General features: G+C 41.9%; 1 protein-coding gene across 1 annotated transcript; it reads left to right on the forward strand.

Moving 5' to 3' along the window:
• Positions 1–10: 10 nt before the first annotated feature.
• UBE2N (ubiquitin conjugating enzyme E2 N) lies at positions 11–22,927 on the forward strand. Its single transcript, XM_084796347.1, has 4 exons — positions 11–275; positions 20,628–20,874; positions 21,060–21,200; positions 22,132–22,927. The coding sequence occupies exons 1-4, from the start codon at positions 246–248 to the stop codon at positions 22,170–22,172; spliced, it is 459 nt and encodes a 152-aa protein (XP_084652473.1). The 5' UTR covers positions 11–245; the 3' UTR covers positions 22,173–22,927.
• The last annotated feature ends 4,019 nt before the right edge of the window (positions 22,928–26,946 follow it).

Below are 26,946 nucleotides of genomic sequence, written 5' to 3' on the forward strand. Positions count from 1 at the left end.
GTCACTTCCGCCACCCCCTGGTTGGGGTTGGGGCGGGGAGCGCGGGGGAGGGGGCTACCAGGTCGGAGGGAAGGCCGCCCGAAGCCCGCGCCTAAGCAGGGACTACATTTCCCGAGGGGCCTCGGCGGAGGCAGCGCGGCGGGCGCGGCGACGTCCCCCGGAAGTGGAGCCCGGGACTTCCACTCGTGCGTGAGGCGAGCGGAGCCGGAGACAAGAGCAGAGGCCGAACTCGGGGATCTGACAAGATGGCCGGGCTGCCCCGCAGGATCATCAAGGTAAACCGCCCAGACGGGCTTCGGGCCTCGGTCTGTGCTCCCCTTCCGCCCGCGCGCCGGGCCGCGCGGCCATCTGCTTCCCTCCGCAGCTGCTGAGAGAGGCCCGAGGTGGCACCGCGGAGAAAGGTCTGGCCTCGGCGGCGAGGCCACAAGTCGGGCGCTGAGGAGGGGGCGCCGAGGACACTTCCGGCCGCCTCTGAACGCCGGACATTCGAGGGATTTGGGGGGGTGGGGGGGTGTCCCGGAGGGCGGGGAGGCCGCGCGGCACGGGGAAGGCCTGGCGGCTTCCCGGTTAAAGGGCGGGGCTGCGGGCTTCGGCGGTCTGGCGCGGGACCGGCGCGGGCCTCCGCGGTGTGTGTGTGTGTGTCTCTTCCACCCACCGCGGGGCGGGGAGTCGGCGGCGGTGGCCTGGGTTTTGGGGCGCGGGTTGGAGGACCCGAGCCGGCCGCTCTGCCTCGGAGCTCCCTTCTGGTTCCCCGCCGGGAACGCGCGCGGGGCTGCGGCAGGGCAGAGTCCCGGGGTGCAGAATGAATGAACCGACACCGGGAGCCGGGCGGGGTCGAGCGTCTCTGCCGCCGAGCGCACATGTCCGTCCCGGCTGCCCGCACTTGGCGACGGCGGGGACCTCGGCTCCCGCTCGCCCTGCCTTCCGCGTTCGCTTCCCTGTGTTCCTGCCGGTTATCACTGCGAAGTGATTTTTTTCTTTTTCTTTTTCTTTTTTTCTTTTTTAAACTCTGCTTGGTAAACTCTTTAGAGACTGTTTCCTTTTCCGAAGCGCTGGTTTAACCTAAGGCTGCGGCGGGGGGGGGGTGGGGGGCTCAGTTATGGGGGATAACCTATGAAATAGTTTGACTCTCCGGTTTTTTGTGCGCCTAAATCTTAATCGGCCCTGAGGCTTTTTGGGAATACTGTGTTTTGATACATATGGAACCATGGGGAGGGGGGCGGGGAAACTCGTTATCTTGGTTTTCTAAAGTCTTTACATAACACCACAGAGTCTTCAGACACGATAGGTATTAAAAACTAAATCTTGAAAATTTTTTGGACATCTGTTTTCATGAAGGAAATTGGTTTTAAAATATGCACTGTTCAGTAGGCCAACGAAGTGCCCAAATTGAAGCATCATTTTGCTTGCTGTAAACTACTGAACATGGATTTATAGCAGTGTTCACGCTCCTAAAGTTTTAGGTGAGATTTGTGCTAAGCAAATAGGGGGGCTCTTTGAAGGCTGTGATAACACTGTGTAGGACCCTCGGGCGGTCACAAATGTGTGTGAGGTTGGGGTGTCTTTGACAGAAGGGTGCTTGAGTTAGAGCAGCAAGACCTTTTGTAAGATACAAGTTCTTAGGAAAGAAGAATAAATTGTCAGCACTGGAGTCCTAATACGAACGTGTATTGCTGTCTTATGAGTCTCATATTCTTCCTAAGTAGGTTTTAATTGTTAGGTCGTGCATTGGAATGTCCTGACTGAAGTTTATTTCTGATACAAATACATGGCCATTAGTGATCGTGTTAGGATTCCATTTGAAAAATGATTGATTCCTACCACAGACCATCAGATTTTTGTTTTTGTTTTTTTTCCAGACAAGGTTTCACTGTAAAAGCCTTGGCTGTCGTGGGCTGGCTTTGTAGACCAGACTGGCCTGGAGCTCACAGCGTTTCACTTGCCTCTACAGTTTTTTGGTTTTGTTTTGTTTTCTGTGTAGCCTTGGCTGCCCTGGACTCGGTTTGTAGACTGGGCTGGCCTTGCACTCACAGAGATCCTCCTGCCTCTGCCTCTTTGAGTGCTGGGACTAAAGGATTGTGCTACCTTGCCCGGTAGGATTTTTATTTATTGTTACTTTGGTTATATAAAAATAGCACAGATTGATCTCTAAAGTGCTCAGTAAACTAAACAGTTGATGTAGTTTTTCATTTTGCTTAATTTTGAAGATTGATATTCTTTGGTGGGAAAATAAATTCTGTGGTATATTGGTTATCAGGTTACATGAGCTACTTTAATCCACTTGCTGCACAATGCTTAACTATACATTCAGTGTTGCCATTTTGCTATTTTAAAGCAAGATAGTGGTAAGCTCATGTTGTAATATATAATTGTTACAGTACTTTATTATATTTATTTAATTTTAATTTACTTTAGTACTTTTAGCATTAAAGGACCATTTCCCCCAATTACTAGGGGAGATTAAGAGATTAGGTTTTTAAAAATCTGTTTTTGTATTAATCAGTAATTTTTTTATTATTTATTTATTTTTGTCTTTTAGTGTTGGGGATTGAGTTGAAATTAGGAAGGGCTTTATACATGCTGTGCAAATGCTTTACCACTGAGCAATACCCCAAGCAGAAAACATATATTTACATTAAAATTTATTTTGAAAAGTAACTTTAGGGCTGGAGATGTAGCTAGGGTAGAGTGGTTGCCTAGCATGCTTGAAGCCCTGCCGAGTTCCATCCTTAACACTGCACATAAACCAATCATGGTGTTATTTTAATTACGTTTTTATTGTTTTTTGAGACAGCCTTCTCTGTAGCCCTGTGCTGGAACTCAGACCACCCATCTTTGCCTCCCTGGGACCAAAGGTGTGTTCCACCACACCCATCTCAGTCATAGTGTTACATATTTATAATGCCAGTGTGATAGAGGCAGGAGGGTTTGGAAGTTAATCATCCTTGGCTGGTTAGGAGGCCAGCTTAGGAATGGGAGACTTTGTTTCAAACGGTTACTTAGAACATTGGGTAGTGGTAGCTTAGGCCATAGAGACATACTTTCTTGTGTTGGATTATTATTTTATTTCTTGGTAGCCTTTGCTTTCAAAAAATGAGGTTTACTATTGATTATATTAATACAACTTTTAAAAAAAGATTTATTTATTATGTATACAGTGCTCTGCCTGAATGTACATCTGCAGGCCAGAGGAGGGCATCAGATCACATTAGAGATGGTTGTGAGCCACCATGTGGTTGCTGGGACTTGAACTCATGACCGCTGGAAGAGCAGTCAGTGCTCTTAACCTCTGAGCCATTTTTCCAGCCCTACAACTTTATTTTCTATGAGACAGGTCCTCACTGTGTAGCTATGTTGGCCTCAAACTCCCTGCATTTGCCTCTGAGTTCTGGGATTAAAGCTGTACCATCCATACCTGCCAGTATTACTATTATTGTCTAACAAAGACTAAGAGTGATTTAGACACTTTGGTTTGGGCAGTTATTAAACTGGTGCTTTCTACCTCATGATGGTCATTATTTGTGCACTCCTAAAGCCATTTGTTCCTTGATGAAATTTTGTTAACTAGATGCATTTCACAGCCTAGTGACTGATTGAGCTGACTTTCCTATGGTCTTAAAACTGGAAATGTGGCCATCCTGACAGTTATTTGGAAATGACATAAGGTATGTACAAATACCTTGATAATGATAAAGTGCAAGATGATACCCACCCCCCTTTCATTTTAGACTTGTGCTCTCTCACTGTGTAGCCTTTGTTGGCCTCAAAGTGGTCTGCCTGCCTCTGCCTCCTGATTGTTGTTTTTAAAGGTTCATGCCTCTGTACCCAGATGACATGACACTTTTGAGTTGCTGCTCACTCAGTTGCAGTGATTTCTGTTTAGTCCATTAGAAATTCTGTAGGCTCTACTTTCTTTTCTTTCTTGCTTTTTGAGACAGGGTCTCTGTTAGCCTTGGCTCTATTCACTTTGTAGACCAGGCTGGCCTTGAACTCACATAGATGCCTGCCTCTGCCTCCCAAGTGCTGGGATTAAAGATGTGTGCCACCATGCTGGGCTAGGCTCTACTTTCTGGGTTAGACACATTTTCCCATCCCAAGTCCCATCCATGGTCAGTGCTATCATTTGTTGCCTATCATTTGTAAGCAGCAGGTAGTGTTACTGTTAAAAACTACAGTGGTCATCCATCTCATAATAAAATCTACGTCTTGACAGCCCCTCCTCCACCACAAAGCTCTACACATATTTGGAGTCAGTTTATCTCTTGTCTTTTTTTTTTTTTTTTTAAGATTTATTTATTATGTATACAGACAACTAGTGTCTCATTGTAGATGGTTGTGAGCCACCATGTGGTTGCTGGGAATTGAACTCAGGACCTTCGGAAGAGCAGTCAGTGCTGTTAACCTCTGAGCCATCTCTCTAGCCCAATATTAATATTTTTGATAGTTTTGTTTATATGGCTTTTTTGTGTATGTGTGGGTAATATTAAATTAGATTTTTAGCTCTCCTACAAGTTCTTGCTAAGTACCCCAGCCTGGCTTTAAACTTTCTTGCTTCAGCCTCCAGAATGCTGGAATTACAGGATGTGGACTACCACATTTGGCATTGGATTTCTTAGTTTAAAGCTAACAAAAGGCAATCAAATATCTCTAATGTGAGAGAATTCTCTTAACCTGTTTATAATGACAAAGAACTAGTTATTTTGGGAACAGCTAAATGTAGTTCAGCATTAAGTTACACTGATACCTGATCTTAAATTTTTTAATTTTTAGTAGGGTGTGATGGTGCATGTTTTTGACCCCATTCCTTAGAGGGCAGAAGCATGAGGATCTCTTGAGTTTGAGGCCAGCCTGGTCTAGGTAGAGACCAGAGCTACACAGAGAAACCATGTCTCAAAAACAAAACAAAACAAAACAAAAAACCAACAAAACAAAGCAAAAGAGCTCAGATTGGCAGGTTTATGTTTTTATCCACTCAGCCATCTCTAGTCCTATTTGATTGTTTTTGAGACTAGGGTGGTCTTGAACTTGACATCATGCAACAGCTTTCAGAGTGTTGGGATGACAGGCATACACTCAAAGTGACATTCTTTTGTCTTTTTAAAAAGTTAGTCACAGACAATAAAATTGTCTAATAAAATAGCTGAGTTACTCAAGGAGTTGACAAATTTGATTAAAACCCAGCAAGCTAAAGGGGAGGGATGTAGCTCACTTGATAGCATGCTTGCCTAGTGTGTAAAAGCCCTGGGTTTGATGACCCATGGGATGGCAGGTAGAAGCAGGAAGCTCTGGAACTTCAAGGTATTCTTTCCCATGGCTGTCCTGGACTCACCTTGTAGACCAGGCTGACCTCAAACTCACCGGGATCCACCTGCCTTTGCCTCCCCAGTGCTGGGATTGTAGGTGTGGACCACAGCACCCTGCTGTTACTTTGTTTTCTTTCCTTAAAAAAAAAAAGTTCTGTGTGTGTGTGTGTGTGTGTGTGTGTGTGTGTGTGTGTGTGTGTGTGTTTTGCCTGCATGCCTGTAGGTGCACCATATTTGTTCCTGGTGTCTGGAGGTCAGAAGAGGATGAACTATAGTTAAGGACAGTTGTAAGTTGCCATGTGGGAACCAAACCTGGGTCTTCTGCACAAACACCAGGTGCTCATAATCACTGAGCCATCTCTCCAGGCCCTGTTTTCTTGCTTTGTATCAGAACATTTTACTGTTTAGTCACAGGCTTTGCCTAATGTAGTATTGAAGTTTGTTGTAGGTTTGTTTGTTCAAGTTCCCTGAATTCAGAGAAGTTTGAGTTTTTTGAGAATGAATTAGAAAGCAGTTACCATCCCCACACTACTTGATATTTCCTGTCTTCCCCAGCTTCCCTGGGAGCTGAAGTCTTGCTGTGTGGCCGGCTTCTCAAGCCAACAACAGTCTTCCTGCCTCAGCACTCCTTAAAGCTAGGATTCATTACAGCCATGTGATACCAAGTTTGGCTCTTTCTTACTCGGAAGAGATATTAAAGGTGTCATTACATCACACTGAAACCATTTTATGTTAACTTTAAACAAAACTAAAAGGAGATTCAATTTGGGAGTGATTTGTATCCGACTTTGATTTGGAGAGAATAAGAAAATGTACCTTTCTTATACAGCTTTCTTCCTCTTGCAAATATAATTTTGGTGTTCACTTAGGCAAACTTTTCCAGTTAAAAACAGTGATGTATAGCTGTAAAACTTGACATTTCTTGCCCTTGGCTGTAGTCTAATTTATAACTCTCCCCCCAAAAGCCTCATCTGTTATTTTATTGTGTTGTAGTAAGCTAGGACCTCATATATGTAAGTGTTCTATTGCTGAATATACACCCCGCCCCACTCCCACATGGCCTCATACTTTTTTTTTTTTTTTTTTTTAACTTTTTGAGACAGGGTCTGGACTAAAATTGCCCAGGCTAGCCTTGAATTTTTGGTGATACTGCTTCAGTATTCAGCTAGCTTGCTCCACTAGGTCCAGCTGTTTTTGTTATTTTGTTTTTAAGCCTGATCTAGAACCTGCCTTATAGAATGACCTTTAATTTTTCATCTTCCTGCCTCCACTTCTATACGTTGGTGTTAGAGGAGTACACATTCACATTTTCATTTGAAAGTTCTTTCCTTTTAGAAGTTACTTGTCAATACATTACTAAAGATCTAGTTCTTGTACCAAGTGTTATACACTAAAAATACAATAGAAAAAAATCATCCCTTTTTTTGCTAGTCCAGTCTCTAGTGTGTAGGTAAAATATTGCCTTCTCACTGAACATTGAAGGAAAAACCTAATTGCTTCATTTGGTTTTGTTTGTTTTTCAAGACAGGGTTTCTTTTTGGTTTTTCAAGACAGGGTTTCTCTGTGTAGCCTTGGCTGTCCTGGACTCACTTTGTAAGCCCGGCTGGCCTTGAACTCACATCGATCCGCCTGCTTCTGCCTGTGCTGGGAATAAAGGCGTGTGCCACCAAGCCTGGCTGAGACAGGGCTTCTTGAGACAGGCTGTCCTGGACTCACTTTGTAGACTGGCCTCAAACTCACAGAGACCCACCTGTATCTGCCTCCCTGAGTGCTAACACCACTAATTCTAAAAGAAATGTTTTCATAACTTGTGAAAGAAATGATCTACATACATTTATGTATTGCCCAGGGAGTGGTCATGTATGTGGCTCAGTTGGTAAAATGCTTGCCTAGCCAGCACAAGGCCATGGATTCAACAGTACCTCATATCCTGGGTGTGGTGGTGTACGTATGTAGCCTCAGCACTGAGGGATTAGAGAAGTTCAAGGTAATCCTTGACTATATAGTGAGTTCCAGGCTTGTGACTGCCTGAAGAAAACACAGACCAAACTGGGTTTTAGGTTCACCTCATTTCCTGACTTTTGTCTCCACTTTAAAATCCGGTACATTTCATCCAACTTCTCCACAGGAAGACTTAATTTTCTGGCCTGCCCCCTGAAGTGTGTCAGCACTGCTGGTGTTGCTTTCCTTTATTAGCTTCAATGTTAACTTAGTTGTCTGAGCCCAGTAGTTGTTCTTGCACATTGTGGTGTTTGGTTGGTTTTTCAAGACAGGGTCTCTCTGTGTAGCCTCGGCTGTCCTGGACTCACTCTGTAGACCAGGCTGGCCTCGAACTCAGCTCATTACATGCTCCACCGTGCCCTGCTTTATTATTCTTAATTATGTGTCTAGTGTATATTGGCATATGCACATGAATTCAGGACCTGTGGAGCCCAGAGGTGTTGGATTCCCCTGAAGCTAAAATAGCCACTGACATGGGTGCTGGGAGCTACATCTGGAAGAGCAGCACTGGACCCTAACCATCTAGCTACCAGCCCCTTACCTATGTTAACAGTTCATTGCCTGAAACCCCAGAGCTCTAAGGTTTGGCTGTTTACCAAGTAGTTTAAGATCTTAAGGATTCTTTTTGTGGTTTTAGGGTGTAAATGCTGTTAATACAGGCATTTTGTTCAGTCCTTTCAAAGGTTTCTCCAGAGGAATTACTCATTTCAAACATTCTGCAAATCTAGTGTTTGTATTGAAGGTTTAAGGAGATGGGCCAGTACAGCAAATGGCCATACGCTGCCCCGTCCATTGCTCAAGTTCTGAACAGGATACTTGTTCAAACAATGGAGTATGTCCCTGTATTAAACAAGCGCTCTTACCAAATCAGTCCACTTCCTGTTTTCAGTGAGCTCAGGATATACATAATATTCTCTTTTGAGTTAACTTTAAGTTATGTGTTCATTTTAATCTATAATTTGTTAGTTTCTTTTTTAAACCAGTGTATCCCAGATTCTTTCCAAACTAAATTCTTTTTTTTTTTAATTTATTTTCATTTTAGTTTATGTGCATTGGTGTGAGGCTGTCAGATCTTGGAGTTACAGACAGTTGTGAGCTGCCATGTGGGTGCTGGGAATTGAACCCGGGTCCTTGGGAAGGGCAGGCAGTGCTCTTAACCACTGAGCCATCTCTCCAGCCCCCCCCCCCAACTAAATTCTTGCCTGAGCTTCTCAGGTTTTGAGAGGGTAATACCACCACATTAGCTATTATTTGTTTTTGTTTGAGATAGGATCTCAGCTCATACCATGCTTGAAGTGGAGGCTGAAAGGCTAGCTTTGAAACTCTGATCCTTCTGCCTCAAACTTCAAAGTGCTGGAATAACAGGTATGTGCTACCAGGCCTGGTGTACAGTTTGAGTTCTAAGAAATGGGTATAGTCATGAAAACACATTCCCTCACAGGATTGTAGTGTTTCAAAGTGTGCTTCACTGTACAGAGTAAATACCTTGCTTTAGTGCTGACATTACATACACTCAGTCTCTTTTTTCTAGAGGCTTTGCTGTGCTCACTATGTCTCAGGATATACTTGAGCGTTAGAAGATGGGGAGGTTTTTTAATCCCACTGGCTGTGTATAGGAGTAAAAGTTCTCCTTAACATTAAATGCTAGCATTGCTGGTTTTTCTTTCTTTTTAAAAAATCTAAATGTTGTTAATTGTTATTGTTTTTATTGGGGGGGGGGTCACAATGGGATCAAATATCCTGCAACAAAAAGTGACTATTTCACTTTAAAAACAAGAATATTTAAAAAAAAAGAAAGAATATTTAAACTTTTTTTTCCTGTTTTCTATTTGGTTTTTCTTGCTTTTAAGAATTAGTATTAGATACACATTATATGTATATTAATTAATATTAAATAGTATTAACTATAAGACTCAATAGAAGAGTAACTCATTGAAAGATGTCTTCCATCTCTGTTTTAGCCAGGTAAATCACCTTAAGAAAACCTTGTAGAGGGACTTCAGAGGTGGCTCAGAGGCTAAAGGGCACTGACTGCTCTTCCAGAGGTCCTGAGTTCAATTCCCAGCAACCATATGGTGGCTCACAACCACCTGTAATGTGATCTATGCCCTATTCTGGCCTGCAGGTGTAAGTGCAGGCAGGCCACTGTATAAATAATAAATGAATAAATAAATCTTAAAGAAAGAAAACCTTGTAGAATGCTTGCCTAGCATGCACAAGACCCTGGGTTTGAATGCCAACATTTATTTGTATTTATGTAAATCAGTTATTCTTTTTCATCTATTTAACTTAAATTTATTGGTCTTTTGACTAATATTGGGTCTCTGTGTAGCCGTAGCTGTCGGAATTCACTCTGTAGACCAGGCTGACCTCGAACTCACAAGAGATCCGTCTGGTTCTGCCTCCTGAATGCTGGGATTAAAGACTTGTGCCATTGTCGCCCAGCTAAATTAGTTATTCTAAGGGTAATTTTTAAAAAATGGTTTTGTGACTCATACTGGTAACATGAAGTGAGTTCTACATTTATATTTTTAATTTTTTTTACATTTATTTTATTTATATTGTGTGTATCTTGTGTGTGAGTATACAGGTGCTATAGTGTGCATATGGAGGGCAGAAAACCGCTTTTGAGAGTCATTTCTCTCCTGCCCTTGTGGGTTCAGGGAGTTGAAGTTAGGTCCTCAAGTTTAGTTTAGTGGCAAGCACCTTTTATCCACTGAGCAATCTTACTGCCTATTTTCTTTTTTTTTTTAGTTATTTTTTAGTTTATTTATATTTTAGTTATATTTATTACTTTTTTAGTTATTTATATTTTACATGCATTTGTGCTTTGCTTGCATGTATGTCTTTGTGAGGGTGTCAGATTCAGGTGTTGCAGACAGTTGCCAGCTGCCATGTGGGTGCTGAGATTTGAACCCGGGTCCTCAGAAAGAGCAGTCAGAAAGTACCCTTATCTGTTGAGCCATCCAGCCCCGTACCTCCTATTTTTTAAAATTTGTAAATTAATTAATTATTTTTTATGTGTGTGTGAACACAGGTATGTGTGTACAATGGCATGCATGTGGAAGCCAGAAGAAAACCTTTGGCAATTGGTCCTTTCCTTCTTCTTGAGTTTTGGGGATCTAGCTTAGGTCATCAGGCCTACCTGGCAGTGCTTTTACATGTCATCTCACTGGCCAATACATTTTTTTTTGTTTTTAAATATGCTATTGAATTATTTTAGGGTTGTTTGTTTTGGTTTTGAAACAGGGTTTCTCCTTGAGTGCTGGGATTACAGGCTAGTGCCATTGTGCAGGATTATTTTAGAGTTTTTGTTTGTGTTAGGCTATCAAGATGAATTAATTCAGTGACACGATACTGTTACATTTCAGTGGGTGTGGTGTGGTGTATGCCCTGTGCACCTGTGGAAGTCAAAAGACAGCTTGTGGGAATCACTTATATCTCCATGTGGGAGGGCTGTAGGAATAGAATTCAGATTGTCAGGCTTGGTGCTTTTACCAGTTAAACCACTTCACTTGCCCCACCCTTGCTTCCTTTTTCTTTGAGTCAGGATTTCACTTAGGTGCTGAGGCTGGCCTCATTCACTGCCCTCCTGCCTTAGCTTCCAGGGTGGCTGGAGTAGAGCCAACCGCACCATGCTCCAAATCTTGTTCCTTGGGCAGTTTAATTTTAAATTCTTTCACTTAATATTTATTGTAATGCTGTGTGACTGCAGGATTCTGTGGGGGTTAGAAGAGGGCATCAGATCCTAGGAACTGGAGTTAAAGACGGTTGTGATCTACCATGTAGATACTGGGATCCAAACCTGAGTCCTCTATAAGAGAACAGCTGAGCCATCCCTCTAGCCTTCAAATTCTTAAAACCAAACCACCAAACTAAACAAAAACGTTGAGGATGTACTAACAGTGATATTTGTAGAAGCAAGAGGCCTACCTCAAGTATCACTCCTCAAGGAGCTCTGCCATCTTGTTTTTGAGACAGGGAACTGGGCCTTGTTATAGGCCGAGAGAGCCCTGGAACCTGCGTGTCTTTGTCTCCCCAGCACTAGATTTAAAACGCATGCCTGGCTTTTGCCCAGTGTGGGGTATCAAAATCAAGTCACTCTATTGCCATAGCTGTTGCCAGGTCCTAAGTCCTGCGGTATGCTAAGCAGTCAACATGCTCACTGTTGAGATTGAGGAGACCCTTGCACTTAGCAGATACCAGAAGAAGGATTGACCCAAGTTTCAGACCAGCTAAGGCCACAAAGTGAGGCAGCTTAAAAATTAAGGAGGGCGGAGGAAGGAAAGAGCTGAGGTGGGGGATGGGAGGTAGACAGATTATCAAAGCTGCTGGAAGAGCAACAAACAAATGGAGTCTTGTGTCTTTGGCTCTTGGATTTAGTCCTTGTTAGTATATGACCTGTAGTTACACTATAAAAGGTAGAAGGCTATTGAGCAGAAATGTATATAGTTTGTGAAAGTTGGAATAGTCTGTCCCATGGTCACCTGCTCCGCCCCCTGTCCCCCCCCCCCCCCGTCCCCTCTCCCCCCCCCCCCCCCCCCCCCCCGCCCCTTTTCTGCCATTTACAGCCACACCCTGGCTTCCTAAATCCTTACCTTACATTTTTGGAAGTTCTCATCTAACTCCAGTTGTTTTCTTTTCCTTGTAGAGATGCTCACCAGTATAGGACTGAGATTATAAGTAGGGCCTATGCTGGTTAGTGGAGACAGTACACGGTAGCTAATTGTGTCTTCTACAATTGGTCTTCTACAGAAGGTGTACTCTGAAGTGTAGTGGTACTCAGTAGCACTTAGGGTTGCTTTTACCTAGCATTACACTTTTCAGATGGTGAAAATGTTGGCATTTGGGGAGCTAAAATACAGCTGCTGGCTTGGCCTTGTCCTCCTAATACTCCAGAGCAGAATGCGATTTTAGGGAATGTGATGTGTGGTTATGTAGAGTAGAAGCGCGAAACTTGGGGCCCCGTTATTTTGGCTTGACTTTTGCCATTTGACCTTTTGGGAGTGGTGGTGGGGCTGGGCAGGGGAAGAATATAGTGTGGATTCTTATGATTTACTGATTTTATGAAGATTCTACTTCATTATAAAATAATGTATTCCTACTGAGTGGAAATTTTGAGTCATTTACACAGAATACATAGTGTTAAGTTAACTTTGACATGAAGCAACTGTTTTGAAAGTCAGTGATAACCCATTTACCAACAGTGGTTAGGAAAAGGGCTTACTTCATGTAAAAATCAGCATGTAAAATCCATTTTCTATGAGTTAGACAGTAAAATAATTAACTTTGGAACCATCAAGATGGCACAGTGAATAAAGGAGTCTGCTTCCAAGCCTGGTAACCTGAGTAGTACGGCCCCACGGACCCACATAGGAGAAAAGAACTGAATCCTTATATATTACCTCTTTTATTTGAGACAGTTTCCAGTGCTGGCTGTCTTGTAACTCCCTCTGTAGACCAGGCTGGCCTTGAACTTAGAGATTCATCTGCCTTCTGAGTGCTGACATCAAAGTTGTGAGTCACCATGCTGGGCCATGTTACCTGTTTAGTGTGATGTAGTCTTTCCTTTGGGTTTTATTACGTGTGTGTGTGTTAAGGGGAGGCACATGTAGACATCAGAGGAAATTTTATGGGAAAAGTTGGTTTTCTCCTTTCATTATGAGTTCTGGAAATTAGACTCGAGCAGGTCGTCAGGTGTGGTGACAAGTGAACTTGCTCCTTGAGCCTTCTCATTGCCTCATGTGTGTTTTTTTTTAAAGGACTATTTATTTATTATGTACGTTGTGTTTTGCCTGCATGTACACCAGAAGAGGGCACCAGGCACCAGATCTCATTATAGATAGTTGTGAGCCACATGTGGTTACTGGGAATTGAACTCAGACCTTTTGAAGAGGAAGCAGTGCTCTTAACATCTGAGCCATCTCTCCAGCCCTCAGGCCCATGGGTTTTTAGTTCTTTTCTGGAACTAAATTATGCTGTTGGTATTATTGGCTTGATTGCAGATTTAGACCAACATTATTTCACTGAAAAAATAAACTGTCCTACTTTCCTTTGTTCTGTATGCTACTAGCAGCACAGGTCACCTTTGTTAGGGGCATCTGTAGGCACAGCATTGTATTGTGGTTTCTGAATTTGAGAACCAAATTCAACCGAAAGAAAAACTTACATAGTACATTGTGCTTGCTTTGGTAGTACACATGCTGAAGCTCCAGCAGTACAGAGACAATTGCTGTCCCTGCTCTACCTATAAGAGTGTGATCAGTAGCTTCTGGGCAAAGAAAAATTGTTTGTGGTGCCATTTGCAAAGAATATTGATGTCTCTCTTGTGCAGCCAGCCTTGAGGAATGAAGCTAAAAAGCGCTACTGTCAGTAACAAGTATGCCGTAAACTGATTTAGGGCTTCTCTTTGTCTTTTCTTTTCCTTCCTTCCTTCCTTCTTTTCCTTTCTTTCTTTCTTCCTTCCTTCCTTCCTTTCTTTTCTTTTCTTTCCTTTCTTTCTAGATTCTTGGAACTTGCTTTGTAGACCAGGCTGTCCTCCTGTCTCTGTTGGAACTAAAAGCATACATCACCATGCCCAGCTTAGTTTTATGGCTTTTGCCTGTAATAAGAGTAACAACATTCTAGACTGTGACTGGTTGTGATATTTGTTGTTAGATAACTAATTTCCTTTACGTAAATCTTGTATTTTATAGACAAATTAAAACAAAAAACTTGGAATGTGGGTATGATGACACATGGCAGTAATCTAGTATTTCACTCTACTGAAATAGGGTAAAGACTTATTTAATTTTGTTTGTTTGTTTGTTTGTTTTGAGCCAGGGCTTCTCTGTGTGGCCTTGGCTGTCCTAGACTTGCTTTGTAGACCAGGCTGGCCTCAAAATCACAGAGATCCTCTTGCTTCTGCCTCCCTGAGTGCTGGGATTACAGGCGTGCGCCACCTCAAAATGAAAGGCAACCACAAACAAGCATTAAAACTAGATTTCATTGGTAACAAATTTCTTCCTTGTTTAGAGAATGTACCTGGGGTACAATCTGAATAGTATTCTTCCCCTTGGCCAAAAGACTATTGAACAGTTCTTACAAGCCTCAGAGATGCGACAAAAGGGGAGCTTCATATCAGTAAGATTTAACTTGTTCAAATAATATAAATAATGCTTAGTGAATTCAGAGTCAGAGAACTTTCAGTGTTCAGGGTAGGCCTCAGTTAAATTAAGGCATCCTGGCTATGATTTTCTCCCCATAAGATTTAATACTACATGCTACCTAGCTGATTTCAGCTCTGTAGTATGAAATTAGTACTGTTGTAAAAGTGTTTAAAACTCTGTAGAAGGTCTTTGGTAAAAGACCATAATTGGCTGAATTTGCTCTCAGTTCGTTCCACAAGGATTCATTCCTCCTCACTTCCAGTCTGTTAGCTTCCTGCCTTCTTTTCTTTTCATTCTTTCTTTCTTCCCCCGACCCCCAGACAGGGTTCCTCTGTGTAAAAGCCAAGATTGTCCTAGACTTACTATCTATACCAGGCTGGCCTCAAACTCACAGAGATCCACCTGCCACTGCCTCCCAAATGCTGGGATTAAAGGCATGTGCCACCATGTCCAGTTCTTATTTTGTTTTCTATTGCTGTAATGAACACCATGACCAAAAGGACTTGAGGAAAAAGACATATTTGGCTTGCATGTTACTGCCCATCAGGGGATGCCAAGGCAGAAACTGAAGCAGAGACAAGGAGGAGGACTGCTTACTAGTTGCTTCCCATCACTTGCTTTCTCATATAAAACAGGACCACCTGCCTCCGGTGGTGTTTAGCTGCCTTCCCCAAAGTGAGCTGGGCTTTCCCAAGAAAATGTCCCTACAGACCTCCCTATGGGCATTCTGACGGAGGCATTTTCTCAATTGAGGTTCCTCTTCTCAGATAACTCATTTGTGTTAAGTTGACAAACTAGCCAGCGTGTCCCCTTTTCACTTCTCTAATTTTAGAGACTAAATCGTTGCCAAGCAACCAAGGCAGCTTTAGGTAATTTGAGCAGGAACAGCATCTATTGACTTATTAGGTATCTCAATCTTTGGGACAGTCAAAGAGCTAGCTGGTAACAGGGTTAGAACTGGACAACAGTGATTTCACTAAGTTGATGTGTACAGTATGCTCTGCATTGTGTGCACCCTTGCTTGCTGGTGCCCAGTACAGGATGTTGCTATTAGAACTCTTCCACTGTTCGTTGTCATGGTTGTAACTACTGTTGTTCTTACCAGAGTGGATTCTTTAGTTTCTTTCACTGTCATTCAAAAAAATATTTATTTATTTATTTATTTATTATGCATACAGTGCTCTGCCTGCACACCAGAAGAGGGCATTAGATCACATTATAGATAGTTGTGAGCCACCATATGGTTGCTGGGGATTGAACTCAGGACCCCTGGAAGAACAGACAGTGCTCTTAACCTCTGAGCCATCTCTCCAGCCCTTTCACTGTCTTTTTTTGTTTTTTGAAAAAGGGTTTCTCTGTGTAGCCTTGGCTGTCCTGGAACTTTCTTTTTAGATTAGGCTAGCCTTGAACTCACAGCAATAGATCTGCCTGCCTCTGCCTCCCCAAGTGGTGGTATTAAAGGAGTGCACCACCACGTTCAGCTAAGAATACAATCAATGTTTCTCTTCCCCCTGTACATCTCCCCTTTGGGTCAAGGTCTCATGTAGCCAAGAATGGGTGTTCAGATTACAGGCCTGTGCTACAATGCCCAGGTTATTTGGTGCTGGATACCAAAGGTTTCCTGCAAGTTGGGCAGACAATGTCAACTCCACTCTGTATGTAGAACAGACTTTACCTTTTGTTTAAGGGAAGCATCTTTGTTACCCCTTTTTAAAAGACTTATTTTTATCATTTACTATATATGCACATCTGAGTGCATGCCTCTGGGTACCCACAAAGTTCAGAAGAGGGAATTGCATCCCTGTAAATAGAGTTACAGATGGTTGTGAGCCACCTGGTATGGGTGCTGGCGCTCAAACTCTACAAGGTCAGCAAGGAGACAACTCTCCAGCCCTGGGGAAAATGTGGCTTCTCTTTGGCACTTACAAATTGCAGGCAGCACTGCTGTTACACTTTGGTGCTATACAAAATGAGGGTTATTTGACCACATTTTGTCAGTCTGGTACCTGGGACTGGTAGTACATGGCCACTAAGTGGTGTTTTGTGTTGTTTTTTGGATATGCTGGACAAAGGATAACTGATTTTATTATTATTTTTGGTTGGTTGGTTGGGTTTTTTGTTGTGTTGTTTTGTTTTGCTTCTCTGTGTAGCCTTGGCTGTCTTGAACTCGCTTTGTAGACCAGGCTGACCTCTGCCTCTGCCTCTTGAGTGCTGGAATTAAAGGCGTGCACCACTGCGCCTGGCAACTGTGTGAGATTTTTACCATGCTATATATAGATGAAAAGATCAGTGTGTGTGTGTGTGTGTGTGTGTGTGTGTGTGTGTGTGTGTGTGTAGGTTTCCTGCTGAAGGGATGGAAAAGTGTGCAGTTTAAAACTCATAAATCAAAGCCAGGAGTAGTGGCTTTGATCCTAGCACTCTAGTGACAAGAGGTGGGTCAATCTCTGTTTGAGGCCAGCCTGGTATACATAATGAGTTCCAGGTCATCCTGAGTTACATGCTGAGACCTTACGTAAAAACTAAAAGCCAACAACAGACAAACAAAAACCTTATAAATCTTTTACTTATGAACAATTTCATTTACTATTTTAGAAATTATTACTTGTTTTATTTGAGTGTGAAGGAGAGGGGTGGGAGGACAGAACAAGAGCGCCTGCTCCATGGCAGCTTTATGGAGGTCAGAGAGCTTCAGTGATAAACCACTGCTTGTCAGGGTGGGGTGGTAAGCTTTACCTGTTGTGCCATCTCACTGGTCTACTAATATTTTTTGATTGAGGTTGACCAAGGATAATAGCAGCTCTGGGTAGACAGAGTGTGTGCAAGAGAAAAGTACCATAATTGCATGAACTATAGAGTGAGCTTGCAGAGTAACCGTTAAATAAGTGAAGCAGAGGAATTACTTAAAGAAACCACCACTACACTTTACTGTCTTTTTTTTTTTTTTTTAAATAAAAAACAGGTACTTCACAGTTAACCATGTCTGATAGTAGCAAGAATGTTTATTTCCTCCTGGTATTTCCTTTTTTACTTCTGTGGGTAAGGATTTCAAGCACTGGTGTCAGGCTTTTTAAAAATTCTTGCAGTTGGTGCTTAGTTTGGGAAACGAGCAGTGTTTCATCAGATAAGTAGGTGTCTGTTTATTGTGTCAAATTCATAGTGACCCAAGAAGGGATGTTTTATACATCCAGTGAAGTTTTATGGTTGATAAGGTCACAGTGCTTTATACACACTTTTTGTTTTTTGAGACAGAGTCTTGTTGTGTAGCTGGCTCGGAGCTCAGTATGTAGCCCAAGCCACCCCTTGCCTTAGCCACCCAAGTGCCAAGACTACAAGCATATACCACACACCCCACTGCCACATTCTTTGGGAAGAGTGCCTAACTAAGGTGTGTAAACTGATGGCAAGAGTGTGAGTGTGGCATCTAACAATGCAGAGTGATTTTTTTTAGCTATTTTGGGATCTGATCTTTGAGGTACTTTTGGTAGGTTGTTAGAGCTTTAAATAGCTGCTACTATATATAGTCGGTGTGGGGAGGGGGTGACTTAGATTCTTAGACCCTTCCCTCTTTCCAGCCTCCCTTTTCATGGAAACTTGGGATAAAACAAAGTTGAGGAAAGGCCAAAATTGAAGAAAATTTGCTGTCTAGTTATTTTTCATTTCTTCACTCCTCTGTCCTCTGCTAATCCTCTCACCCCACCCCCCTTTAAAATAAAGGCTAGTTAAATGTTCTCTATGGGAACAGCGTAGTCTCTAAAGTGGAAGTATGCCTAGTAGGTTGAGGACCTGTAAAGAGGTTAAATGGGCTTGAACAAAGGTGGGAGTAGAGGACAGCTGAAGGTGAATTGGAAAAGTGGACAGAGCACAGGAGTGAATTACAAGGCTTTGACTTAAATATATGTGGAAGGTAAGTCTAGCAAGGTCAAGATTGGATGCTGAGGAGAGTGCCAGGAGGTTGTTTTAGTCAGCCAGTTAGTTAGAGCCAGTGGAGACTTGACCACGGGGGCAGGAGTGGTGAGCAGCAGCATACTCAGGGTAGACTTCTGGATCCTTTTTGTCTTTGCTGGGAGTCCAGCCCAGCTGCACACATGCTCTTGCTCCTGACCTTTACTCCAGTAAGCCGTGGAAGATTTTCAAACATTTTTTTAAAAAAATCAGGTTAGGTATATAACCTACAGGAGAAGATGGATTAACTGATATGGGGGAAATGAAGAAGATCAGAAAGTTAAGTTTGGGTTAAGTTAAATTGAGCTGCTGTGTTTGTCCATTTTCTTTCATTGTATTAAAATATTAAAGCTGGATACTTAGAAAGGAAAGATGTTTTAGAGACTGAAGGTGCAAGATCAGGCAGCTCAATCCTTTTGCTTCTGTATTACAACATGGCAGGAAAGCTGAAAGGGAAGTGCATGAGCAGAAGACACCAAACTTCACTTTAAAAGAAAAAAAAGATTGTTTATACAGTATTCTTCCTCCGTGTGTGCCTGCATGCCAGAAGAGGGTACCAGATGTTATTATGGATGGTTGTAAGCCACCATGTGTGTGCTGGGAATTGAACTCACACCTTGGGATGAACAGCCAGTGTAACCTCTGAGCCATCTATTCAGCCAGAATAGCTTCACTTTTTAACAGTCTGTCAGCAGAGACAGCTTTGTTAGATAAGGTCTTGTTCCCTCCTCTTATTAGGAGAAACAAAAAAATTTGTATATTTAAGGAACGAATTCAGGAGAGATGTTGGAGATGTTCTTGGGGGAGGTAAGGAGAGATCTGCATTCAAGGGGAAGGGTGGCCGTGGTAGAGTGCTCTGATACTTTAGAGTAATTGGTGAGAAGCCCAGCAGTATATGTGCACAGAGGCGGGTACATGTGCAGATGCCATCGTGTAACCTTAAAAGATGCTTGCCTACCCATGAAATAGGAAGCAGAGCATCAGTCAAAAGCAGGGGTGACGGTGGATGTGTGGGCTTTCAAGAGAGTCATGGAAAATGGAATGTGACGTAAGCATTGGGGGACACTAAAGGCCCTTCAGAGAGTGTCAGTTTTAGAAGCTGATTAGCATGGGCCAGTGCACCCTCCCTTTCATTCTCCATCTCTATATCTCTTGCCATGTATAGGTAGTGCCCTAGAGATGATCCTGTCTCTTCCTCTTCCAAAGGCAGTATCTTAGCTATGTAGTTCTGCTTCCCTCTGCCTCAGTGCTGGATCCAAGGGTGCACTGCTGCTACCACACTAGTGTCCCAGACTTGTTCTTATCTTCAGTACTTCTGTGCTATAGGGAGCTCTCTGTGTCCATGGTTCCACCAGATGGAGATGGAAAGCCCTTTGGGAGCAAAGTGTATCTTTATTGAGCATTGAAAGAATTTTATTATTGTTGCCTAATTTGTGTATTGCGACTTAACATTCGCACTGTATGTATTAAACCACAAGTCATCTAGAGATGGTTTGAAATACACAGGAAGATTTTTGTAGTTTAAATACAAATGCTAAGCTGTTTTAAGTAAGAGACTTGAACATTCAGAGATTTTGATATCCTTGAGGGTGCTAGTCTTTGTCTGCCCCTGACTAAAAGAATGACCAAATTTTTTAGAAAGGAAGAGTTTAGTGGCTTGGTTTTTGAGTTTAGAACAAGTTGCTTTACTTGTTGCAGCAATCTTGGTGTCATTTTTCTTTCCTTTTATGTGAATATAAATAAAATCAATTTTATAATCAATTTTATTAGTCTAATCTAGACTATGATAATATCTTACAGTTATATCCAGCTGGTTGTGATTGTACAAACAGCCTTTTTGAGGGTGGCAACAACACGGATATGACAGAGTGGCTGTCTTGGAACTTATTATGTAGACCAGGCTGGACACAAACTCAGCTCCATCCACCTCTGCTAGGATTAAAAGCATGTGCCACCACCATGCCTGACACAAACAGTCTTTTTAGCATTTATCGCATTTATTTATATATATATATATTTATTTATAGTTTATGTGCACCTGCCTACCCTGTATTATGGTATGGTTCAGAGGTCAAAAAAACCATTCTTTTCTTTGAATTTTATATTTTATGAGCTAAATTATATCTCACTGGGAGATTCTCTTATGTCTAATTCTAAAAGATGAACTTAGTCATTTTGTGTTGATGCTAGTGATGGCATTTGTTTCACAAATGTCTTTGTTTTTCTGTTGTAGGAAACCCAGCGTTTGCTGGCAGAACCAGTTCCTGGCATTAAAGCAGAACCAGATGAGAGCAACGCACGTTATTTTCATGTGGTCATTGCTGGCCCCCAGGATTCCCCCTTTGAGGGAGGGACTTTTAAACTTGAACTATTCCTTCCAGAAGAATACCCAATGGCAGCACCTAAAGTACGTTTCATGACCAAAATTTATCATCCTAATGTAGACAAGTTGGGAAGAATATGTTTAGATATTTTGAAAGGTAAGTGCTTGTCATCCTGTGGTTTTATTAATGTGTCCTTTCTGTCTTAAGCACTCCATTTTTAGAATGTACATACTGTAATCTCACCTTATGCTAAGACCCAGACTATGTGGGAGGGCAGTACAACAGTTCTGGGCCTGTTTTCCATGCTTTATCATATCATACTGGGCCTGTTACCTTCATAGATAAGTGGTCCCCAGCACTGCAGATCCGCACAGTTCTGCTATCAATCCAGGCTTTGTTAAGTGCTCCTAACCCAGATGATCCATTAGCAAACGATGTAGCCGAGCAGTGGAAGACCAACGAAGCCCAAGCCATAGAAACAGGTATTTCATACTTATTCTCTTCTACCTGCTTCTACTCTTCAAAGTAGGTCTGCTAGCATTTAATGTTTTTGTTTGTTTTTTAAGTTGTTTGTTTGGTTGATTGGTTTTCAAGATAGAGTTTCTCTGTGTAATAGCCCTGTCTGTCCTGGACTCACTTTTGTAGATCAGGGTGGCTTTGAACTCACAGAGATCAGCCTGTTTGCCTCTGCCTCTGGAGTACTGGGATTACAGGTGTGCCCCACTGCGCTCAGTTTATAAGCTCAGATATAAAATAATCTTTAAAAGGAGAGCCTAGAGAGATGAGCACCGTCCACTGTTTCAAAGTTCCCGAGGGCTCATGACCACCTATAATGAGATCTGCTGCCTTCTTGTGGGCAGGCACATATGTGGGCAGAGTACTGTATAAATAATAAATAAATCTTAAAAAAAAAATCTTGCAGTGTGTTAACCACATGGATTTAATAATAATTAGTATATATTGTACAAGTAGTTTGTGAATATATTTGAAAACTTTTAACTATTCTGAGCTGTTTTTATGGCCCATTTAAAGTATATGTCTGTTTATAGAGAGTATGGAATCAACAGACTTTTGCTACAGTTACAACAGAATTAGTAAAGAGTATTATCATCTGTTCAAATATGAAAGTAATATTTTTTCCATCTGTTGAATTTTATGAAAGGTTTGAAGCTACTGTGGTCTTTAGAGCAAGACCGTTAGAACATAAACAAAGCCCCTTTCTAATTAACTGTACTGTTTTGGTAATAAGGCATGCAAAAAACTGATCTGATCCAGTTTACGGGAGGTGATATGGATTTAGGAGGGTATATATAGCATGGCATTTCCACAAATTTTGTTTGTTGTTTATGGTGTTTGGAAAGAAATCTAATGAACTCAGTAAACTAACAGTTGCGTATTTCTTTTTGTCTACAGCGAGAGCATGGACTAGGCTATATGCCATGAATAATATTTAAACCAATCAGATCATCAAGTGTACATCACTTCTCCTGTTCTGCCAAGACTTCTTCCTTTTTTTTTGTTTTGTTTTGTTTTGTTTTGTTTTGTTTTGTTTTTGTTTGCATTTAATGGACACAGTCTTAGAAACATTACAGAATAAAGTCCCAGGCATCTTCATCTTTGGTGATTACATGCACATTAGCAAACCTATGTCTTGTCCTGATTCACTGTTGTAAAGCATGAGCAGAGGCTAGGGGTGTGACCGGGTTGTTGTGAGATGCTGGAGAGCAGTGACTCTCTGCTCTGATCGGCTCCCCATCATGGTTTAGTACAAAGCACTGTGAATGAAGGTAGTTGTCAGGGTTAGCTGCCAGAGGTATGGGTGTCTTTATTTTATTTCCTACGGGGAAAGTAGTTTAATCTTATGGCTGCCTTTCCCCTTCCCCGTCTTAAGGGATCTAATTGCAGTGGTTAAATGCAGCTAACCAGTTTTTTTAGAATATGCTCTCTAGCCAAGTCTAACTTTAGACGCTGTAGATGGACAAGCTTGACTGTCTGAACCAAAATGGGAACATTAAATAAACATCACAGCCCTCACTAATAACATTGTGACTTTGCTGTCGAGTGTAGATGTCTGCCCTTCAATCCCCACCCCACCCCACCCCACCCCCAAAGACAAAGAAGAAGAAAAAAAGCTTGTGACCATTTTGTATGGCTTGTCTGGAAACTTCTGTAAATCTTATGTTTTAGTAAAATATTTTTTGTTATTCTACTTTGCCTTTGTACAGTTTATTTTACTGTGTTTATTTCGCTTTCCCAATGTGACAATCGTATTTAAAATTAAAATGGATGGAACATTCTGTTTTTGGTCCTCTCCATCTGGCAAATTGGCAAGAGGAGTATTACCAGTTTGTTTCATTGATGCAGATTTGTGTTAGGATTTTACTGAGTATTTATAAACTGGCCCTGCGCATGCATGAAACATTAGTATCTGACTTTTTCTTTTTTAAAGCTCTCCTAGAAATTTGAAATAAGTATAACCTGATCTTGGTGTCTTGCAATGTTTGAAAGTTGACCATACCCAGCATTGACAGCAGAGAGGACAGGTGCATATCATGTCGTACTTTCACATGTCTGCATTTGCGTTCCAGGTTAGGTTATGATTTTTCTCTTGGTTCTTGTCTGACAACTCAATGTGGGACAGTTGGTTGATGTTTGCAGAGGCGGGTTTTGCGTCTTCCTTGCAAACCTAAGAAGCAAATCCTAAGCAATCAGCATTGTTGGGTCTTCAGTTCCTGTGCAATTCTCTTGCCCCTCTAGGATTTACTGAGAATGCCTTTTCTTTCTCTTTGTTTCTTTTCTTTTCTTTTTTGTCTTTTTGTTGTGTGTGGGGGGTGGGTCTTACTATGTAATCTTGACTGTACTGGAATTTACTACATAGACCAGGCTGTCCTCCAATTCAGAGATTTGGCTGCCTCTGCTAGAATTAAAGGCTACCATGCCCAGCTACTCCTTTTATCCTTTAATTTGCTATTTTCTTCCCATGTAGAACTGTCCTTTTCCCACCTTTCTCTACACTGAATTTCTGATTCTTGTTTTTTTAAGTCATATACATGTAAATGCTAACCTTATGGTCAAGAATCTTTGTCTCTGCAGTATAAGGTAATGGATATTGTAGCCCATCTGTGTTTTCCTCACTTCATAACTTCTGGAGTTTCTTCAGACTGCAGTGTATTTTATTGTGTTCTTATGTAAGATGAAGAATTATCTATTAAAATTACATTTTCAACATATAAGAGCTTTTGGTGACTGGTAACTGGATCCTTCCAAATAAATGTATTTTGTTAACTAATGTTAAGTTTAGAATAAGATTGCTAATGGCCCTACCTGATACTATAAATTTAAAAACTGACAGCAGTTGACAATTCTTGGCCTGAGGGCATCTTTGGCTGTGGCTAAGAAAGTTCTCTCTCATTTTAAAAATCAAACTTCACAGGACTTGAAGCCATTAACCATTGTCAGCATCACTTCCTGAGAGCCAGTACTGCTCTTGGCTATAGCTGGTGACCATACAGTGCCTGAGTGTGCACTGAGGTCTTAGGTTTTCCCGTTTTACATCATGGTTTCCTAATTTCATGGCCTCACATTTTCTTTGGATATTTTGATGAGATTTGCCCTCTCAGCCAGTTGGAAGAAGCATACATATGCCTGGACTTCTAAAGACTTTCAGGAAGCAACAGGTCAAGGTGGAGGTTGAATCCGGGCAACTATGTCTGGCCTCTGGGCCTGTTATCCTTGTCTAACACTAAACGGTCCATAAAAAGCAATTTAAGTTACATGACAGTGTTTCAGAATCTCGGGATAAGTGTCACACAAAAACGGCTTGTAACGTTTGAAAGACAGTGTTGGGTGCCTACCTACTGGTGGGAACTGAGTAGCAGTCACCCAAGGATGGACATGTTATGTCATTCTCTTTTTCTGTTTAAAGTTGGTTGGAGTCATTCCCAGCCTATATATTCCTGTGTGTGGTCCTGTTTTCTTTGTAGTCCCAACCAAAGGAAGAAATTCACTCGAAGAAAGTACATTAACATTTTGCCTGCTGCTGGTTGGGGATATAGATGTGAATAAATAGCCTGGGCCTTTCCCTTGAAGGGATAGTTTAGGCATGGGGCACAACACAATAGTTGCAGCTCTTGTCCTGGAAAAAGGAAGTGCTTTGAAAGGCTGATCCTCTGGACTCAAGGCAAACACCTTCAACCTCCAGAAAGCTAATGCAGAGCTCAGGGAGAGAGGAAGTCTAACATCGCCCCAAATGGCATCGTGAAATAAGTTCTGAAGCCCTAGGGTATCAATTTGATTTTATTGTTTTCTCTATTTTGCTGTGATTCATTTCCACTCTGAGACTAGTTATCCTTGGTTCTCTCAGCTCCTGGGCCTTCTATATAGTGCTGAAACCTTACACTAGACCAGGAATACACGTGTAAGAAAGTTCAGTGCAAATCCGTGTATTAAAACCACATGGATGCTGTGGTTCTCCAGAGGATGAGGAAGGCCATCTGGTGGAAGACTATGCCCTGTCAGCCATAGGACAGTAGGTTGGCTTTGCTTCTCTGATGGTTTAGGAATGTTCTTCTGCCTACTCCTAACTACATCTGTTTTTATTACTGCAGTGGCAAAGTTTTAAGACTACAATATAGGAAAGCTGTCCACATTAAAAAAATTACAAAATGAGATGAAAAAATTGGGTACCTAACTCCCTATTCCGTAAGAAACATGTAATATTTCATTGGAATGTATCCTGCGGCTGGGAGCAACATTTCGTTTAGCTTTGAAGCATGCTGCCTCTTAAGGAACTATATCAGGGTTTATATTTTAAGTAACAAAAGAAAGTGTTGAATGTAATTTCAAAGAAGTATAAATAAAAATCTATACCAACTGGATATAAGTTGTCTTGTTTCCTTCACTTTGTACTCAGCTCTACAATGTCTTCTATTATATCACCAAGGCTGGGATATTGGGATAGTATTTGTTCTAAAAAATCCTTTCCATTTACGCTTTGGGCTTCATAGGATTGAACCCAGGACCTTTCTTGCATATATTAGGCAAGTACCACTTCTGGTCTTCACCTAGCTCTGACCTGTTTGTATATAGGAATCTTTTGGAAGATGAAGATTTGTAACCTCAAAGCACAGGGATGAAATTACTTTTTTTTTTTTTTTATTAAATGGGCATGGGTATTGGATCCCTGTAAATGCAGTGACAGTTTGTCTGCTGAGGGACCAATTTTATTTGAAGTGAAATCTACACAAGAAACCATAGAACAAGGACATTTTAGGAACCTCTGTATAAGTTTAGTGCCTAAGTGGATTTCTGACTACCTGTTGAAACTGCTGTCAGTAGTTATAAATAATAGGCAATTGAATCCAGTATGACAAATTTGATTTTTGAGAGGGTTTCACTGTATAACCATGGCTATCCTGGAACTCTAGCCTGCCTCTTGAGTGCTGGGGTTAAAGGCGTGCCGCCTGGCTCTGAATTTGTCTTTTAAGATAGGCCCTCTACCTAGCTGTGCTGGAATTCATGATGTAGGATTAAATGCGGCTTTTGGCTCATAGGGGACTTTGCAGGTGTGTGTGTTTGGAGAGGCCAAAAACTTTGGGTTTTGTTCCTTCTATTTTTGGAAACAGGTTGTCACTGGCTTAGGGCTTAAAGGTTAGGCCAGGGTGGCAGGCCCATGAGCCCCTACGTCCTGGGACTATTACTTCCTGGTATGTATATGTGAGTACAGGTGAGTACAGGCCAAGCTCCTGGAGGTCAATGTACAGACAATTTTGAGACAGGGTCTTTTTATGTAGTCCTGGCTACTTGATTCAAGAGATCTTCCCTCCCCTTCTACACCCAGCCCTGGTTTTTAAAAGTTTGGAAATCCTAGTTTTTAAAATGGAAATTAGAGTTAAGGAATACATACAAAGGATTTCCCCCTGCTTTTATTAAAATATGAAACTTGACTAACAACACTTTATGGTAAATAGCTCCTTTTAATTCACTAATCCCAGTTTGTCATAAATGAAAGGAGAGCTGTCTTTGACACTGAAGGTTTTGCTGTAGAATGCCAGGCAGGCCCTTCCATGGCACTGTATAGTGACCAATAGATTCCATTCAGCCAAGGCGCGATGTTGCCTGGGTGTGGATCTCCCCCCCCCCCATCTCTCTCTGTGTGTACTGTGTGCAGTTTACAGAGGCCAGAAGAGAGTATTAGAGCTCTTGAGCTGGAGTTACAGGATGCTGAGT

The sequence above is a fragment of the Acomys minous genome (assembly GCF_964271855.1).
Source record: "Acomys minous genome assembly, chromosome: 9".
Classification (NCBI taxonomy): Eukaryota; Metazoa; Chordata; class Mammalia; order Rodentia; family Muridae; genus Acomys; species Acomys minous.

Excerpts from the sequence above, each read along its gene's own strand:
- UBE2N (XM_084796347.1), top strand. The coding sequence starts at position 246 with ATGGCCGGGCTGCCCCGCAGGATCATCAAG. Across the intron at positions 276-20,627 it reads TGCCCCGCAGGATCATCAAG|GAAACCCAGCGTTTGCTGGC; the intron begins GTAAACCGCCCA and ends TTTCTGTTGTAG. Across the intron at positions 20,875-21,059 it reads ATGTTTAGATATTTTGAAAG|ATAAGTGGTCCCCAGCACTG; the intron begins GTAAGTGCTTGT and ends TTACCTTCATAG.